Consider the following 19136-nt stretch of genomic DNA (forward strand, 5'->3'; position numbering starts at 1 on the left):
AGTGCATTTTGGGTTTTAAAACTAAAATTGGGACGTGCTTCTTCATAATGAGAGGTGGTCATCAAGGATGAGTCCCGATGTGAGCTTGCCCCTGGAGATGCCATCTGGCCTGTAGCAGAGTTTATTTTCATGGTGTCCCTGAATATTTTTGTCTGATTTTTAAAATCTCTCCAGCCCTGAGAGTGGACACATTAGACCAGCCATGTGGTTGGTACGGCTGCTGGTGTGAAAGAGCCCCATTGCCCTCGGGAAGGCACCCCCCCCCCCGCCAGCCTCTCCCATTCAGAGCCCCTGCCCTGATTAGCCACCCCGAGGGAGGGAGAGGCGGGAAGATGTGCCTACCTGTTCCCTTCTCTACGGCAGGGGCTGCAGGAAGAGGGGCTGGACCTAGGGGCACAGATGGAGGCTGCGAGGCCTCTCGTCCAGGAGAATCCCAACCACCAGCACAAAATGGACCAGCTCTCCTCCGACGTCCAGGCCCTGCAGAGGTCTCTGGAGGTAAGGGGCTGGCAGAAGGGACTGTGGTTAGACAGAGAGCAGGCCCCTGTAATCCTCCACGCCTGGGGCATTTCTCCCCCTTTCCCGCCGTCATTCCTTCTAACCTCTCTTTTTTCTTTCTCTTTTTTTTCTTCCCTCCTCATTCACATAGCAGGTAATGAGTAAGCACCTCCTGTATGCCAGGCAGTGTTCTAGGTAGACTCTAAGGATGGAGGTAGCAGAGCATGACAGCCCAGGCCCCTGCCCTCCTGGGAGTTATGCTCCAGTTGGGTAGATGGACAATTAATCAGCAAACAAACAAGTAAATGCACAATTACATATTGAGATTAGGGCCACCAGGCAAAGAAGAGAGCGGCTGCTGAGAACCTCAGGCACCCTGCAGCCTGCACCAGGCCTGGAGGGCACAGAGCTTCGTCAGCAGTGCCCTCTAGTGGCCACCTCGGCTCTTTCTAGGGCTTGCCCAGGATTGTATGGAGTTCTTCCAGCAGTGGGGGTGGAACTCCAAGCTCCTTCAAAACTGGCCTGAGGACAAATGGAAACGCAGACTCAGGCCCCACTGTGACACTGATTCAGATGGAGCCCTGGGTCTGCCTTTGTCACAAGCCCTGAGGAGTACAAAGCAGGGTCTCTGGCACTCACATCTCAAGAAAAGCCAGTGTGAGGCAGTGAGAGTTCTCCACCCTACCTGACTTTGCACGCCCTGTTTTCATACCTGATATTCCTAGCCTACTCTTTACACTCCTGGAATTCAGAGGGAATATAAGTTACTGGCCCAGGAAATATAAAAGAGAAGTAAAAGGAAAGTAATTATAATACAATATTGTCCTTCAGTATGTAAGTACTCCCAGATGGCCACACTCAAGACAGAGGAGCCGCTCAGCACGTGCCCTCCCTGTGTGACAGCCGCAAATGCCGTGTCAAGTGGCACAGCCACCAGGGCCTCTAGTGATGTGGTTTTCTGACATGTGAACAACGCTTGATAGAACTTTGATCAAACTCAACAGCAGTCTTCCATCCGCTTACACAAAGGGTGCAGCTCTAGAGAAGTCAGCATGTTGGTTAAGACTGCAAAAGCCTCTTTGTGTTTGTTTGATTGGAGTGAGAGTCTGAGCTCAGGTCATGACAAACAGATTTCTTCCTGCTGTGGATATTAGGAGGATGTGAGAAAATCATGTGGGATGTGGGCCCGTTCTGCATTGGTGGACTGTCCGCCTAGGGTGGAATGCGAGCACCCATCCCTCTCACGCCACCTAGTTTCACCCCCACCACCTCTACTGAAGCAACGGAAAACTCTCCCCACCCGTTTCCAGGAAATGCGGCACCACCTGTGGAGACCCATTGGTCTAAGTGATGATCGATGTCTGGATGAATTCTTTTAATTACATTTAATAAACTAGCAGTTTGTAGTTTCAAGGTCAAAGCAGTAGAGAAATAGGAAACACTGTCCTCACTTCTCAGTAGCCCAGAGAAACTCACAGAGGCAGCAAAGTCAGCTCTAATACCTCCTCCAAATGATGGGCTAGGTTAATTGTTATAAGAAGCAGCATTAACTGAGCTTCACTAGGTGTTGCGAAATGACATTCCAATTCTTACTGTTTATATTCTTCTTTACAGAGAAATTGCCCTTTTATTATTTTGGTACTCAGTGCCTGTGAATCTCATATGTCCTTCTCCACAGCGAGGTATTCTCCGTGTCTCCCTGGGGGGCACGTTTCCATGTTGGAGGTCACAGCTCTATGCACTGGAAGCCATTGGAGGCATTTGGTCTAATGTTGGCACACAGGCACCGGGAGGGGACAGTGGCAGGGACAACCCAGAGAGGTGGAGTTTTAGATAACTTCTCAGGCCCTCATCGATGGCTCATTGAGGACAGATGCAGCAGGCTCTCTAGCCCCTGGTATGGGCCTGGTATCCAGGGTCTCAGCCAGTGTCTGTGGAATGCAGAAGGCAGGGCCTATAGTGGCCCTGCAGAGAGCCATGATGACCTAATCTGGGGAACACAGCTGGAATGGGCAAGGCAGGCCCTGTGGTCAGACTGGTTCGTGGCAGGCTATGGAAAGAAAGCTCCAAGGGCCTCAGGCTGGCTGGCCAGGGGCCTAGAGAATGGCTGCCTTTCTGGAGACGGTGTCCGCCTTCCCTGGAGACAGAGCTGAGCAATAGATTGGCCCAGGAAGCAGTACTCAGGGAGAGAAAAAAAAGAAAGACTGAACATGAACATCTGAATGTGCAGCTCGATGAGTTTTTAAAAAAATTAAATGCATCTGTGTCACCAGCACCCAGATAAAACACAGAATACTATCAGCCTCCCAGAACCCCTGTGCCCCTGCAGTCATCCCAGCTCACCATTCCTGACCCTCAAGGGCAGCTCTGACTTCAGGCTTGCTGCAACAGAGCTTGGGGTTGCCTGATGTTATCCTTCATTTAAATTGAACTGGACAGAATGTTTTCTTTTGTGCCTGGCCTTTAGCTCTCCACCTGATGGTTGTAAATTCATCTACTATGTTGCATGTGGATGTAGACTGTTCATTCCTGCTGCTGTAAAGCATTCCATTGTGTGAATATAACACCGGGTATTTATTCATCTACTCTCAGTGGGCACTTGGATAATTTCCAGCTTGGGGCTGTCACATGTGTGCCCTTGGGTGAGGATGTGTTCCCATTTCCAGGGCATACACCAGGAGTGGAATGGTGGGCCGTCAGCTGCAGCCACGTTCCGTTTGGGTAGATTCTGACCCATGGTCTTCACAAGTGGTTGGGCCAATTTACACTTGGATCAGTGGTGGACAAGAGATCGATTTCCCACCCTCACCTAGACTTGGTCGTTTTCCTAAAAGCAAGACAGGCTTTAAACCAGAGTCGATCGTCCCGGGGTCAATTCCTTGTGGTGCTACTTGGTGGGAAGCCCTGGGGTGCCTGGCAGGTGTGAGTCCGGCAGGGTGGAGGTGGTGCCAGAGGTCTCCCCCTCGGCCAACACTCAGGACGCCCTGGGCTCCCCGGGCTGTGCTGCAGGACCTTGTGGACGGGTGTCGGCAGAGCGTGCAGGAGCACTGCACCTTTAGCCACCAGCTGCTGGAGCTACGGCAGTGGATCGCTGTGACCACGCAAAAGCTGGAGGCACACCGAGGAGACGTGGGCCCGGGCACTGCCAAGTCCCAAGAGGCAGAGTTCGAGGTAAGGTGGTGGTTCCCTCCCCGACTTCCCAATGAAGCAGCCTTGATGGGCCAATGTACCCACACTCAGGAGCAGAAACCACCCTCCACCTTCACTGTGCGTGTGTCTGTGTGTCCATGTGTCCTTCAGAGGCTGGCGGCAGAATTCCCTGAGAAGGAGGCCCAGCTGTCCCTGGTGGAAGCACAGGGCTGGCTGGTGATGGAGAAGTCCTCTCCGGAGGGTACTGGCGTGGTGCGGGCAGAGCTCGGGGAGCTGGCAGCGTCATGGCGGGCCTTGAGGCTGCTGGAAGAAAGTCTGTTGAGGTGAGAGTGCCTCCTGGGCTCTGAGCCTTGTCTGGGACACCGTCCTTTCCCACTCAGGGGCACTCAGGTGCTCATAGAGCAGAAGGCCAGGGCACTGCCCAGCGTGGAGCCAGAGGCCTTGGGCACCTTTACACTGTGGCCCAGTTAGCTGTTCTAGCAGGAGCAGGAGGAGCCAGGAAATGTCCCCATCTTGGGAGTTAGCCTCCATCAACACTGGCTTGAGCCTCAGTTTCCCCATCTGCATCAATAAGCATACGCACCTTCATGACGGGTTACTGTGAGTTTAAAGTCAGAAACTGGATGTGAGCATGCCTCAGGAACATTCTGACAAACTTCAGTGGGAGGCTCTGACTTGTCAACCGTGGTTCCACAATTCCATTACTTTTCTCATGTCCTGGTGGGTCCCCACCACATCTCCGCATTGATTGGGCTGAGTTTGTCTTCTCAACTTCACCAGAAACTGGCATCTGCAGAGGATGGAAGTGGATTCGGGGAAGAAAATGGTTTTCACCAACAACATCCCGAAGTCAGGGTTTCTCATCAACCCCGTAAATCCGATTCCCAGGCGTCGTCGACAGGTGAGTCTGTCTAGCAGGCCTTTGGGGGAAGAGGCCAGGCCCCAGGTCAAGAGATGGGTAGGGGTCTCCAGCACAGGCCCCTCCCTGTCTGGGGCAACATGCTCAGCTGAGGACTTGGCTACATCCTGTTTTATTTGAGCCTGCCCCAGCTGTGGCCCAAAGAGCAATTGATCCTACTCCATGGAGGACCTCAGCGATCCCAGAATCTGCAAAGCCAGGCTGCCAGGGCAGGTCATGGGTGTCCTTTAGCCAGACAGATACTCACCTCTGTGAGCCATCAGCAGCAGCTCCTGCAGGGAAGGGAGTGTTAGGGCTGAACAGTTCCTGCTGGCCCAGATCGGTCACTGAAACCACACAAGATGGGAATATTTTTGTGTCGTGTTTCATCCATCCCTCACTGCCTTTAAACAAACTTGAGCTTTGTTGAAAATAAAGTTATTCCTTGTTGTTCAAGTACATCATATTCTTCATTTTCCCATTCATTCTTTCATTCACTCATCCATTTGCTGGGTGCTACCGTATTCCAACGACTGTGCTCAGAGCTGTGAGTAACACTGCCGACCCTCAGAGAACTCGGAGTCCAGTGCAGAGTTTTTCAGTGGGCACCCAGCCTTGTATTAAAATGCAGGTTCTGGGCTGGGTGCAGTGAGCTACACCTACAATCCCAGAACCTTGGAAGGCCAAGGCAGGAGAATTGCTTGAGGTCAGGAGTTTGAGACCAGTCTGGGCAATATAGCAAGACCCTATCTCGATAAAAAAAATTTTTTTTAAATTAGTTGGACATAGTGGTGTGCACCTGTAGTAGGCCCAGCTACTCAGGGGCCTGAGGTGGAGGATCACTTGAGCCCAGGAGTTTCGGGGTGCAGGGAGCTGTGATCGTGGCACTGCACTCCAGCCTGGGTGACAAAACAAGACCCCATCTCAATCAATCAATCAATCAAAAATAAAATGCAGACTCTGAGTCAGTAGATCTGACTGGGGCCCACAGTTCGATTCTGCATTTCTAACAAGCTCTCGGGCTATGCCTGTGGTGCTGGACCCCGGAGATGCTCACCTCTGTGGGGAGGAGAGCATCGGGGCTGAACACTTCCTGCCGGTCCCAGAGTGGAAACTAAAATCATAAGATAAGTGTATTTTTGTGCCATGATTGTATTTTAGAAAAAAAGACAGGAAAAGAACTAACTACATTGTCCCCCCTCCATGACTTCCCCTTACTGCGTTTACACAAACAGCTTTGTTGAAAAGCAAGGAAGTGGCATCCACGGGCAGTTAAATAAGGGTTTACAAAAAAGAGGCATACCTTGGCAGACAGGCCAGAGGCTACGGGAGCCTACAGCAGGTCCCAGGTCCGGGGCAGGGAAGCCCTCCTGGAAGATCTGAAATGTCAGCTGAATTTTCAAGGCTGAGTGGCAGTGAGGAGAGGAGGGAGGGAGGCGTGTTCCCAGCAGAGGAGACAGTGTGTGTGAAGAGCAGAGGCAGAAAGAGTGCCAGTTTGAGGGGCCGAGACACGTCTGCAGGCCCGGGCTCAGAGGACGGGGAAGGCAGCACTCGCAGTGGAACCGAGACTCCCGGGTCACAGCGGGGAGGAGTGAGGCACCAGCGGTATAAGCAAGAACTTAGCTGAATGGGCTTACGTCGCAGACAGATCGCTGGAGCTACGGAGCCCCGAGGGGGCAAGCACAGGGAAGGGTGACCACTTGTATAGCTATCCTGGAAAGGGACGGTGGTGGTTTCCGTCACCTCTCAGGGGAACAGAGAGGAGATAATAAGGAATGTTCTTGGCCCCTAAATGTGGCCGTGTTGAGTAGAGATTCTTTGTTCATCTCCCAGGCCTCTCCTGTCACCTTTTAGGCATCTTGTCCCCATCCCTGCCCCTCTGCCTCAGATGGAATTCCTAGGACACACAACCAGGGGCCTGCTTTACCTCTGATGCTTTGGCCGTGTGTGATCCTATAGGTAGATCTTCTCCAGGAAGAAGGGAGCCACGAAGATTTCTCCCAGCTCCTGAGGAACTTTGAGCAGTGGTTGCAGGTGGAAAATTTGAAGCTTGTTAGAATCATTGCAATGAGAACTTCTACAGCTGAAGACTTGAAGACCAGAGAATCAAAGCTTCAGGTCTGTTCCGCAGGAGAGGCCCCTCATCCATAGGGCTTGCACTCACAGATGCTTTGCCACCAGGGGGGTCTTCAGAATAAGGAGCACACCCACAGTGTGTGAGCTGTTCTCCTTTGTCTATAGATAACGGCTTTTATACTTTTTTGGTTCAAGGATTTTAGAACTTTTTCTGGCATTCATGCACATATTCAGCATGCTTATGGATTTCCCTACTTGGAAAATACCACAACTCATCACTTGACTCCTCTGTCACTTAGCTATTGCTGTGTGACAAACCATACCAACCGTTTGTGGCTGAAAACAACCACCACTTATTTAACCCGTGGTTCACAAGCGTGGCAAGTTAGGCTGAACTCAGCCGGGCAGTACTTCCAGTCTGTATGCTGTCAGTGGTCAGTCAGTCAGGTGTCTCTAATTCTGGGGGCTAGCAGGCTATGAGAGATGAGAATGCTGTGGACGACACATCTCTCACGCTCCTGTGGCACAGCCTGGACTTCTCAGAGCAGAGTCAGGGCAGAAGACAGCAGTAGCAGCAGGCAAGGACTTTTGAGGTCAAGACTAGGAGCCAGCATAACGTTAATTGCCCTGCATTCTGTTTGCCAAAACCAGCCTAGATTCAAGGAAAGGAAAGAGAGACTCCAACCATTTGATGGAAGGCACTGCAAAGTCATGTTGTAGTGGGTGTGGATGTGACTGGGGGGTGGGAGATGAGGGAAGTCACAGCCATTTTTGCAAATGAACGACCACTTCTCTTCTGTCTTCTTCCCTCTCACATCTAATTGGTTGCCAAAACTCCTTGATTCCACCTCCTAGACATTTTGTGTTTCCCTTCCCTCGCACTATTACTGTCTTAATTTAGGCACTTACCATTTTTGGCCCCGACTACGGCTGTAGCCTCCCAGCTGACCCTCCCTCCTTCCTGTTGGGTCCCCATCTAGGTCATGGCTCATTCTGCAGCCAGAATGAGAAATATGACCTTGTCCTCCCCCTAATGAAAACCTTTTACTATAGAGTTTAACCCCTGAGTTTATTACTCAAGGCCTTTCTCAGCCAGGCCCTAGCTCACCTCTGTTTCCCTATTTTTCTGCAATTATTTCCATATGTTTAGGTTTAAATTTATTTTTATTTATCTGGCTTGGGATTCATTTTAACTCCTGAATCTGATCTAGGATATTTCTGAAAAACTCTTTAACATTATTTTTGTTTTTTTTTTTTTTTTTTTTTTTTTTTCCTCTTAATTCCCAAACTTGTTATTTGAATTTTGTTTTTACTAACAATATTTCTTAAAATATTATCTCTGCCTTGTTCCCTTTCTCCTCTCCTACTGTGATCTCATTTAAACCTATGTTACTACTTCTCACTGTGTGCTTTATGTCTCTTACCCTTATTTGTGTATTTTTCAACCTTTTGTTTCTTCATGTTGCATTCTGGATAGTTTTTCTGATCCATCTTCCAGTTTACTAATTTTCTCTTTAGCTGTGTTTCATCTTCTGTTACACATGTCTATTGAGTTCTTAACTTTTGTTGTCGTAGTTATCAGTTCTAGAACTTCTATTTGGTCCTTTTAGTAATTGACTGTATCACTCTTCTCATCTTTATTTTTTTTCTTGTTTTATAATTCCTATCTTAACTGAAACTCTGTCATTTTTCATACCTTCCAGAAGCTTGCTAAAATTTTTAAGCCCATCTTTTAATTCTTTGAACATAGTAAACATAGCTTTTTATAGATTGTGTCTGATAATTCCAAGATCTCAAGGCATTTTAGGAATGTTTCTGATGTATATTATTTCTGCCTGTTCTTATTCTTGGTTTCTTGTGTCTTTGTGTGGCTTTGTGTGCTAGACATTGTGTCTGCCAANTTAAGATTTAGGATAATCTTTTCCTCCAGAGTCGATTTTGTTTTCTTCTGCAGGCAAGTAGGGGCCTTTCATTTTGGGGCCACTAAATCCAAGTTCAAGGCTTGAGTCTCCCTGGTCTACTAAGATGACTTTGAACTGGGCTGCAAGTCCACACAAGGTTCAGGTTTACTTCTGCTCCATTTTTGTAGGGTGAAGGCATTAGGATCTTGGTGAAAGGGTGAATGAATCCTATCAGAATCTCCACCTCTGTAGGGCTAGACTTTGATCTTTGTCTCCCTGGCCCGGTGAGGCTGCCAAAAGCAAAGGTGTTTTACAGCTATTCCTTCCAAATTGGCAAATATTCTGTGGGCAAAAGCAGGTCTGAACACAGCACTGACTTCCCTGGGTTTTCATTCTTTCCCAAGTTGTGGCCTGGTGTGCCTCACACTCTTTTGTTAATCCTTTCATGCCTTTAAAATGCTTTAAATATTTTGTCCTTAGTGAGAGGTTTGGTCCCAATTATCTAGTTGGCCATTACCTGGAAGTCTTCCTTGCTTGCCTCTCCCGTCTCCTCTCATTCCTTCCACCCCACCCCCACCCAACTCCAGCATCTCAGAAATGACTTTCTGTTCCTCAAGTTAAACCCCCTTGCTTTTGTACAGCATACGTTCCAGCGGGCTCTGAGAAGCTAAGCAAGGTGTCCCATGGTACATGCTAGTAGGATGACGCAGGGCCAGGATCCAAAGCCAGGACTTAAACCTGGGCTCCTGGACTTCTAGCTCCACCCCTATTGCCCCATCACACCACCTCTTAGGAGTCCCGAGAATAAAAGTTTCTGTCTCAAGGGAACACAGGACTTAACATTTCGTGAGAAAATCTGCACATTCTAACACCACTCTGCCAGGCTCAAAATGTCACTGAAAGACATGTTCACAGTGACAGCTTTTAGGACGATGCTACCTCTAGTCAAGCCCTCTGGAGGACTTGGTCCTGGAATGTCAGAGTTGGAAGTAACCACTGGGGGTCTTCAGCGCAACCACCTGTTCCATGCAGGAGGCCAACCTGTAATATTCCCGAGAGCAAGTGCTGGGCCTTGGCTTGAAATGCAGATGGGAGTCCACTTTATGGATTCTGTCTGCCTCCTCCCTGCCCACCTGTCTGTCGAGTGAAATTTGATGGACCCATCTTTACCAGCCAAGTGGGGCTGTCTGGGCCATTTGGAAGCCGCACCATGATGCCACTATTTCCCCCCAGGAGCTGGAGGCTCGGGTGCCAGAAGGTCAGCATCTCTTTGAGAACGTCCTTCGTCTCAGGCCAGCAAGGGGGGCCTCCGATGAGCTGGAAGATCTGCGCTACCAGTGGATGCTGTACAAGTCCAAGCTCAAGGACTCCAGCCACCTGCTGGTAGGTGCCAAGGATGTGCAGGTCCCAGGTTCTAGGGACAGGACTATAACTGGGCCTAGGTTCCCCTGGGGATACATGCTCAGCCTGCATTCACCCTGCCCTGTGCATTCACCACACAGGGGACAGGAACACTCACGGGTCCTGGGAACTTGACTCACATGACGCTATTTGGTCATCCAACCACCTTGTGAGGCTGGAGTCCTAGTGAGGTAGTTAATATGTAAGGAGTGCTTCCTACCGCCCATGCTGAGGGCTGTGTGTGCACTCTCCCGTTCAGGCTGTACGGCTCCCCGCTGCTGCAGTCATTGTATCTCCAGCCTCCAGAGAGGGAGCGGAGACTCCAAGCAGCGAAAAAACTTGCCCAAGGCCACATGGGTGGTCAGTGGCAGAGCGAGCCTGCAAACACACCCTTGTGTTGTAGGCGTGACCTGGGGAAGCACTGGTGTGGCATCAGGAGCCCTGGGGTCCAACCCTGTGTCTCTAACTTGCCCTGTTTCTCCATTGAACAAGCACCTCCTTTTGGGGGGACCCTGTGTCTCCTCACACAAAATAATAATAGCAAAACTAGTAATGATCATAACCTTTGCTCAATACCATGTCCTCATAACAGGCCTTTAGATAAGGAGGTGCTGTTATATGCTCTGTGAACCAACGAGGAAACTGAGGCACAGAGGTTACATTTTCCTAAATCTGAGGAAGGTGGTAAGATGGCCCCTAAGGGCCCTTTCAGCCTCAGACCCCAGCCCCAAGCTGGGCGCCCCAGGCTTTCCTGGCCCCGGAGCCGCCAGGATGGCCACTAGGTGTCAGCCTAGCCCAAGCCGGGTCGACCATGGCCCCAGCCCGCCTTGGCCGAGGCCTTCCCAGACAGAATCCCAGCTGGGCCTGAAGTGTGTTAAAAAGCTCATTAAATCGAATCACCTGCTGGCTCAGGCTGTCCAGATGACCAGAAGTTTTAAAGAAACACTCCCCTGACAAAATGAATATTCCATTACAGGCTCTGTTGGGATTTAAGTTTCACTCACTTAACTTATTTTTTTTCCCCCCTTTTCCTCTCCTTCCTTGAAATAACAGACACAAAGTTCTCCAGGGGAGCCAACTGGATTCCAAAAGGTACAGTGTCTGCCATCTGCTCCACACGGCTAGCGGGCAGGGTGCCTGGAGGGTTGGTGGGCCCGTGACACTGGGACAGGACGCGTGGGCTTTCTGGAAGTTTCCAAGAAGACCAAGGAACATTTATGGGGGATCAGCTCTGGGCTGTACTGTGCTGGGCCCCAGGATTCTTGCTTTCAAGAAACCCCAGGGTCGGGGGTAAGCTGACAGGGTGTGACAAGCACATAGCAGAGGGGGGGTCTTGCAGATCACCTCCCAAATCAGGGCACACTGGGGAGTGGGCAAAGATGCTACCGATGATTACTCTGTGACAACAGGTGTGAACCAGGACTGTCCCAGGAAACCTGGGTTGTTGCGGGCAAGCTGGACGATGTGGCCACTCTGGCGATGGAGGGTATACGGGGCTCAGTAGGGACAGGAGAGGGAGGCGTTGTGCCTTTGAGTTCTCCCAGGCAGGAGTTCCCACTTACCCCACTGAGCCATGCTCAGAGCCACTCCCAGGGTCTTTGCAGGCTGAAGCAATAATAAGAGCAGTCATCATGACAACAGTGAGTAACAGTTATGATTGTCACTCGAGATGCTGTGTATTGGCCATCCACGGGGTGTGGCAGGGACTGTGCAGACGGTTGTCATTAAAGCCTCCTGTAACTCTCTCAGTGACACCCAGGAGGCAGCATAATCTCAACTTTCAGCACGAGGAAACAGAAGGGGCAAGCCTGAAGTGATTTGTTCAAGGGAGGCATCAGCCCCTCAGTGGTCTCTGGCCTCTGACTCCAAAACTCATGTTGTTAACCTGCGTTGTGACTTGGGGAAGACTCCCCTGGGGCCCGGAGTGTCTCCCCATTTCTGGAAAAGCCAAGTGTATATCGGTGTACCCTTGTGCCACTGTTTCCAAGAGAATGAATGCTCTGTTCTCCCGCTAGGCGTTGGCCCATAATGACACGGGACTCTGGCATGCTCTGGTCCAAGGAGCTCCGATGTCCTTGAAATCTCTCATTCTTTGGAATCTGCATTTCCCAGAAATCTGCGATTTCTTCTTGGCCTCCAGCTGGTGGCATAAGTAACATCTATAGGAGAGTGGGTGACCCGTGGACTGGGCAGGGCAGTCACAAGACCAAGGCCCGGCTCTGGGCCTAACACCAACTGGTTTGTGGCCTTGAGGGAGCTGTTTGGCCTCTTGGGGCTCACTTTCCCCATCTATAAAACGGAACTTGATTTTTTGTTTGTTTCTTTTTTTTTTTTTATGAATGAGAGATTCTTATGTTGCCCAGGCTGACCTTGAACGCATAGCCTCGCCTCCTCAAGCACTAGGACAACTGGCCCGAGCCACCGTGGCTCCTTGTTTGTTTCTTTTTTGAGATGGAGACTTGCTCTGTCGCTAGGCTGGAGTGCAGGGGCACAATCTCAGCTCGCTGCAGCCTCCACCTCCCTGGCTCAAGCAATTCTCCTGTCTCAGCCTCCCAAGTAGCTGCAATTACAGGCATATGCCACGACACCCAGCTAACTTTTTTGCATTTTTAGTAGAGACAGGGTTTGCCATCTTGGCCAGACTGGTCTTGAACTCCTGACCTCAGGTGGTCCACCCTCCTCGGCCTCCCAAAGTGCTGGGATTACAAGCATGAGCCACTGTACCTGGCCTCAAATGGAACTATTAATGGCAACCTTACTTCATGAACTTATTTTGAAGTTGGTGTGAACTGTTGGATATGAAAGTAGAAATGCTTTTGATCACTTAAGCCCTGCACACAACCCCCAGTTTAGAACAACAAATGGACTTCTCTTGAAATAGGGAAAATCATCAGGAAAGGACAGTGGTCCACACAGGCTGGCCTGGTGGGCTCTGGTGGGAGATGCGGAACGCAGGACCTGGTGTCCAGACCACCTCTAACTCCTGCACTTCAAACCTCTCTCTAGTTGGACGCCACCACCTTCACAGCCCCCAGGCCAAGATCCATGTGAGCGTCAAGTTTGGGTCCACTAGTGTCTAGCCATGGTACCTAGCACATAGTAAATGCTCACTAAATGTTTTTGAGGCTCTGTTTTAGGCACTGAGATATGTCAGTGAACAGAAGAGCAGCCACCTGCCCTGTAGACTGTCCATCCTGCTTGGGTGGAGAGTGGCATGGGGCCAGAGCACACATGTCCAGCTGATGTTGCTTAGTAATCACTGTAGAACTCTCTGGGTCAGAGAGCTCTGAAGGTCCACCTGGGACCCATGTAGCCCTGAGGTGTATCTTGTCTATGGCCAGAAGATGTTGGGTGCTGCTTGGTGGGGTATGTAAAGCAGGAAAGCCCTAAATGACTAAAGAATCTGCTTACTTGGGCTATGTTTAAAACAACTGGATGTGTAAAAATCTGACTTTGGTGCTTGCTGGCTTTTGAGCTAACAGATCTCCTTCCATGTGAAGAAGTAAACAACGTGGGGGCCAATACACGGAGACCACTGGTGGCTCCTTTATAGGACAGCTTGTTAAAACATAGATTGCCGGGCCCCGTCTCTGGAGTTTTCAATTCATTAGGTTTACAGTAGCCCATGAACCTGCATTTCCAACAAGATCCCAGGTGATGCTGCTGCTGCTGCTGACCTGGGGGCCACCCTTTGAGAACCACCACTTTTCACTCCGGGTTCAAACGCAGGCTCCACCATTCGTGTGTGTGACCTGAGGGTCATTTAGCCACAGTCTGCCAAACTCAACTGAGGGTCCACTGAGCTCCTGGTAGCAAAGTTCCTGTTGTAACAATGGCCCGTAGTAGGTTCTCAAGTGCTGTGTGAATGAGGACCTGGTAGACTTCTGCAGACACCATCCTGTTTTTCTTTCTGAGAGCTACTGAAGCAATGACACCTCCGAGGGGCAAGTCCTCCCGTCGCTTTGGTGTGTGCGTGGTTTGTCGCGGGTGGGTCTGCGGTGTGTGCCTCTGTGGTTATGCGCACACATGCACGTATGCACGTCCCCGGGCCTGGCGGGTAGAAAGTAGGTACTGTCTTCAGAGGTTGTCATCTTGCCAACTTAGAAACATTCCACATACTATTTTTGGTCCAAAAGGAAGGGGGGAAAAACCCTACCCCAAAGCTAATTATTTATGAGCCGTTGGTTGTCCACACTTTTTCCCTCCCTCCATGCTCCGAGTCATTGAAAGCCCCAGCTACGTCAGTGGCTTCAGCTTGCTTGTTTGTATAAACAGAACAATTAAGATTTATTAAATTTGCAGCTGCCTACGCACTTGCCAACTCACTGCCACGGGAATGTTTGCCTGCAGCATTTAGACACGTGAAATGTAATTGCTGTCTGAGTTGTAGTTGGGCTGTGAGTCTAAACTGCATTCCTTGCATTGGCCCAGGGAAGCGGTGTAGCCCTACCTGAGACAAACTTTTAGTTGGGGATGGATTGGCCAAAGGTTCTATGAGCCTGGATGAAATAGGGCAGTGCTAGTCTGCAGGAGCAGAGAGCAGCCATCTCCCATCCATTTCATATGTGGGCTCTTGGAATATAGACCCAGGTGTCGTGTGACCTGAGGTAGCATTGTATTTATTTGACTATGGTTCGTAGGTTTTAAGACTCCTAATTTTGTGAGTTTTCACATCTCTGGAATTCGGGTGTCTTATTACAATGTAGTTCTTCTAGTGAAGATTTAGGTTTACTGCCCATCACTCCTGACCTGAGATTCTTTTAAATGAAAATGTCTGCTTGCGGGCTGTGTTCTGTTTGGTTTTCCTTTGGACCACACTGATTGTGTAAGCTGAGACCGCCAATCTTGGGGAGCTCCAGCCTGTGGTTCAGACTCCTGGGGTAGAGTTTTGGTTTCTCACCCTTCCCGCAGCGCCGAGAGGACCTGGAGTTTCCTGGCGTCCTCTTTCTGTGAGCTGGGTATATTCCTCATTTCTCTGTACATTGAAGGCAGAGCTCCCCCAGTGCCCCACATTGATACGGGCCTTCCAATCAGATGTGCCACCTTGGTTGCTGTTCTTTTCTCTCTTAGCCATTTGTAAAATAATGGCGCACTTTATAATCAGCGTCTTAGATTGGATGAGTTGCTATAATACCAAATCTCCGTGAGTATTCCATGTTAGATCATAACTTTCTCTCAAAATTAGGATTTTGTTGTTGTTGTTGCAAAAATCCCTCTTGTGTGCCAGGCACTGTGCTGGGCACTTGTGTGCTTGAGTCTTTAACACTCACAACTGCCTTCTCCTTTTTCAGTGGGAGAACATGGTTTCTGGGTCCCTTGGCTCCTCTTTCACACATGCTGTGGGGCCAGATGGGAGTCAGGAGAGGCAACATAGCTTGACTTGTTACCCTGTGACTTAGTGTGGAACTCTGGGGGCAGGTCAGATCTGCTTCTTCCCTGGTCACAACCAAAGGCCTGGGCTTTGCTAGGGTCATGCAGTCTCTGACCTCTAAAAGGGGGAGCCAGGGACAGGTTCAAACCATGCTGTGTCATCCCGGGTCCTTGCCATTCCATCCGTCTACAGAGCCCAGAAGCAGCCAGTCTTTGATGATTTGTGAACAAGTTGGTGCTAAAACTTTGGTCATGAAGTATCTGAAACTAGTCTTTGACTACCGAGATCCAGAGAAGCATTCTCTATACCTGTCCCTCACCTTCCACACCCAACTCCTCTGAAATTCACCCCAGTGAGGTACCCAGCAGCCTCCGCTTCACTAAGACCAGTGAACTGCTGTCCTCATCACACTTGGTCCTGGGGCCCTGGGGCTGATGACCACGGCCTCCTCTTCAGCTGCCTCCATCCTGATACCTCTCTTTGTTTTATTGTTTGCCAATTATCTAAATCAGTGTTGATAACACTCAGTGTTGATGAAATATTATTATTTAATCCACAGTTCATATTTTAAACTTTTAAGCTGGCTCAATGGTCTGTTTTGAATTTATAGACTTTCTTTTTTGAGCAGCTTTAGATTTATAGAAAAATGGAGCAGAATGTACAAAGTATTCCCATAGACCTCCTCTCATCCCATCCCCCTCCATCTTCCCCATTAATTAACATCTTGCATTAGTGCGGTCCTTTTGCTAAGGTTGATGAACCAGTATTGATATATCGTTATTAACTCAGTCACAGCTTGCCTTGGCGCTCGCTCTTGGTGTTATACAATCTGTGGGTGTGGACAAATGTCTAATGATCAGTATCCACCACTAAAGTACCATGCAGAAGAGTTTCACTGCCCTGAAAATCCCCTGTGCTCCACCTGTTTATCCCTCCCCACCTCTCCCCAGGCCCTGCCAACCACACACCTTTCTGCTGATCTCCATGGTTTGCCTTTTCTAGGAGGTCCTATGGCTGGACTCATACACTATGCAGCCTTTCAAGCTGACATATTTTACCTGTCAACGTGCATTTAAGGTTCCTCAGTGTCTTTGTGGCTTGATAGCTCATTTCTTTTTTCTTTTTTTTTTTGAGGTGGAGTCTCACTCTGTCACCCGGGCTGGAGTGCAGTGGTGCGATCTTGGCTCACTGCAAGTTCCACCTCCCGGGTTCAAGCGATTCTCCTGCTTCAGCCTCCTGAGTAGCTAGGGTTACAGGCACACACCACCACACCTGGCTAATTTTTGTATTTTTAGTAGAGACCAGTTTTCACCATGTTAGCCAGGATGGTCTCGATCTCCTGACCTCAAGCAATCACCCGCCTCAGCCTCCCAAAGTGTTGAGATTACAGGCATGAGCTACCATGCCCGGCCTCTTTTTTTTTTTTTTTTTTTTTTTTTTTTTGGAAATGGAATCTCACTCTGTCGCCCAGGCTGGAGTGCACAGGTGTGCAATCTCTGCTCACTGCAACCTCCACCTCCTGGGTTCAAGTGATTCCCCTGCCTCAGCCTCCCGAGTAGCTGGGATTACAGGTGCCTGCCACCACACCAGGCTAATATTTTTTGTATTTTTAGAACATGGGGTTTCGCCATGTTGGCCAGACTGGTCTCAAACTCCTGACCTCAAGCAACCCACCTGCCTCGGCCTCCCGAAGTGCTGGGATTACAGACGTGAGCCCCTGCATCCGGCCAATAACTCATTTCTTTTGCCCACTGAATTATTTCACATTGTCTGGACATACCACTTACAGTCTTTCTGGTAGATATTTTCCCCAGTCCGGGATCCAATCCAAGATCACACACTGCATCCCTTGTCATGGCTTTGTTTTCTGGGCCTCCATTTTTCTCAATTCTTCTTGACCTTGACGTTTTTGAATACACGTCAGTTTGTGGAATATCCCTCTGTTTGGGTTTCCCTGCTGTCTCCTTGTGATTGGATTTGTGGCGGGTTCCTGGCAGGAATGTCACAGAGTGGTGCTGTGGTTTACTTGTGCCTCCTATCAGGAGACACATGGCGTCGGCATGTCGCATGTGGGCTCTGCTCGCTCTGGTCATCAGTTGAGAGTAGCCGCCCTTAGGGAGGCTTCTCCCTGTGAAGTTGCTACCATTTATTTCATCATGGATAAGTGACCTGGAGGCGCTGGGTAGAGGCACTGGAAATACAACGCCTCTTTCTTCCTGGTGGCATCCTCATCCCATTTCACCAATGGTAGAAGATGAGGTCTCATGGACTGTGATGAACTCTGGGCTGCAATCCTCAGAAATCTGGAGTCTCAGATTCATCCTGTAAGACCTTGGAGGACTCTTGGTCAGAGCCTCTGTTGAGTATTTAACTCCTCTACACAACATCTGCTCCCTCCCCCACCCCATGGACTCATTGACTCCTGTTTCTGTACCCTCAGGGATGGCGTATTAGTCCCTTTTCATGCTGCTGATAAAGACATTCCTGAGACTGGATGATTTATAAAGAAAAAGAGGTTTAAGGAACTCACAGTTCCACGTGCCTGGGGAGGCCTCACAATTATGTCAGAAGAAGAAAGGCACATCTTACATGGCAGCAGACAAGAGAGAATGAGAGCCAAGGGAAAGGGAAAACCCCTTATAAAATCAGTGCTTGTGAGACATATTCACTACCACGAGAACAGTATGGGGAAAACCGCCCCCATGATTCAATCATCTCCCACTGGGTCCTTCCCACAACACATGGGGATTATGGGAACCATAATTCAAGATGAGATTTGGGTGGGGACGGAGCCAAACCATATCAGATGGGGAGCTTATAACTTCCTGAGGAAGCCCTTTCTCTCTTTGGAATAGCCGAGATTGTCAGTTTTCTTGTTGGCTTCTTAGAAGGAAGGGTGTGTGTGTGTGTGTGTGTGTGTGTGTGTGTGTGTGTGTGTCTCTGCATGTGTGTGTTTTCTAAGCATTTAAGAAGCATATTGAAAGGTGTCTTATTTTTAAGAGCCTTCTAAGTGAGGATATGAGCTCTAAGTAAACAGGCACTGGGCAGGCAGCAGGAGTCTTTTGAAGAGGACCACCTCTTCTCAACACTTGTACATGCAAACACTTTTTGGACCTTAAAAGATGTTTTCCCCAGAGATCATGGCCAAGGCATAACCCCTGGCTTGAATAAGCAAAGTGTTAGCTCTGACAATGGAAGGCCAAACAAAAAAGGACACTTGCAGGCAGACCCTCTATTTGGGAAATTGTTAATTACAGGTTGATAGTTGCAGTGGAGACCCAGGCTGCGTGGGTCTACAGGTCCCTGTCTTCTCCCTTTTCTCTTTCCCTGGGTGGGTCACAGGGGTCAGAGATTTGGCTCTACCTAGCCCAGGGGCTATGGGAAGAGACACCTCCTCTGTGAGCTCACACTCATTCAGCTGTTTAAACAATGTGTCACCCCCGCCCTCCGCTCTTCAAGTCACTGCTGAGGTACATGCAGCCAAGAGTACTTATTCATTATTACAAGCAGCCTGTTTTACAAAATCAGTGTCTAAGGACTTTGATGAGTGAATGCATTTGAGGCTAGAGGTACATGGTTAAGTGTTATCATCTGGAAAAGATACTTGGAGCAGGGAAATACATGAGTTGACTCAGAGAGGAGAGGTACAGAGACAGAACTGCCTGGGCCGGAACCTCCCAGGAACACCTGCATTTAGTAGTGATTCTGCATCACTGTTATCACCCTCACCATCACTACCACCATCACCACCACCCCCATCTCCACCTCACCATCACCACCACCCCCATCTCCACCTCACTATCACCATCACCCCCATCTCCACCTCACCATCACCACCACC

General features: G+C 49.5%; 1 protein-coding gene across 2 annotated transcripts in view; it reads left to right on the top strand.

Moving 5' to 3' along the window:
* The window catches only part of SYNE3 (spectrin repeat containing nuclear envelope family member 3), a 97355-nt gene that overhangs the window by 72928 nt on the left and 5291 nt on the right, over positions 1 to 19136 (top strand). For both annotated transcript variants that reach the window (XM_017528184.2, XM_037738351.1), the window contains exons 11-17: positions 364 to 498; positions 3508 to 3669; positions 3799 to 3971; positions 4429 to 4549; positions 6506 to 6664; positions 9757 to 9906; positions 10978 to 11016. In XM_017528184.2, the coding sequence (XP_017383673.1) occupies positions 364 to 498; positions 3508 to 3669; positions 3799 to 3971; positions 4429 to 4549; positions 6506 to 6664; positions 9757 to 9906; positions 10978 to 11016 (939 nt within the window). The remainder of the gene's footprint in view (positions 1 to 363; positions 499 to 3507; positions 3670 to 3798; positions 3972 to 4428; positions 4550 to 6505; positions 6665 to 9756; positions 9907 to 10977; positions 11017 to 19136) is intronic.

Source organism: Cebus imitator, unplaced genomic scaffold, assembly GCF_001604975.1.
Source record: "Cebus imitator isolate Cc_AM_T3 unplaced genomic scaffold, Cebus_imitator-1.0 Scaffold52, whole genome shotgun sequence".
Lineage (NCBI taxonomy): Eukaryota > Metazoa > Chordata > Mammalia > Primates > Cebidae > Cebus > Cebus imitator.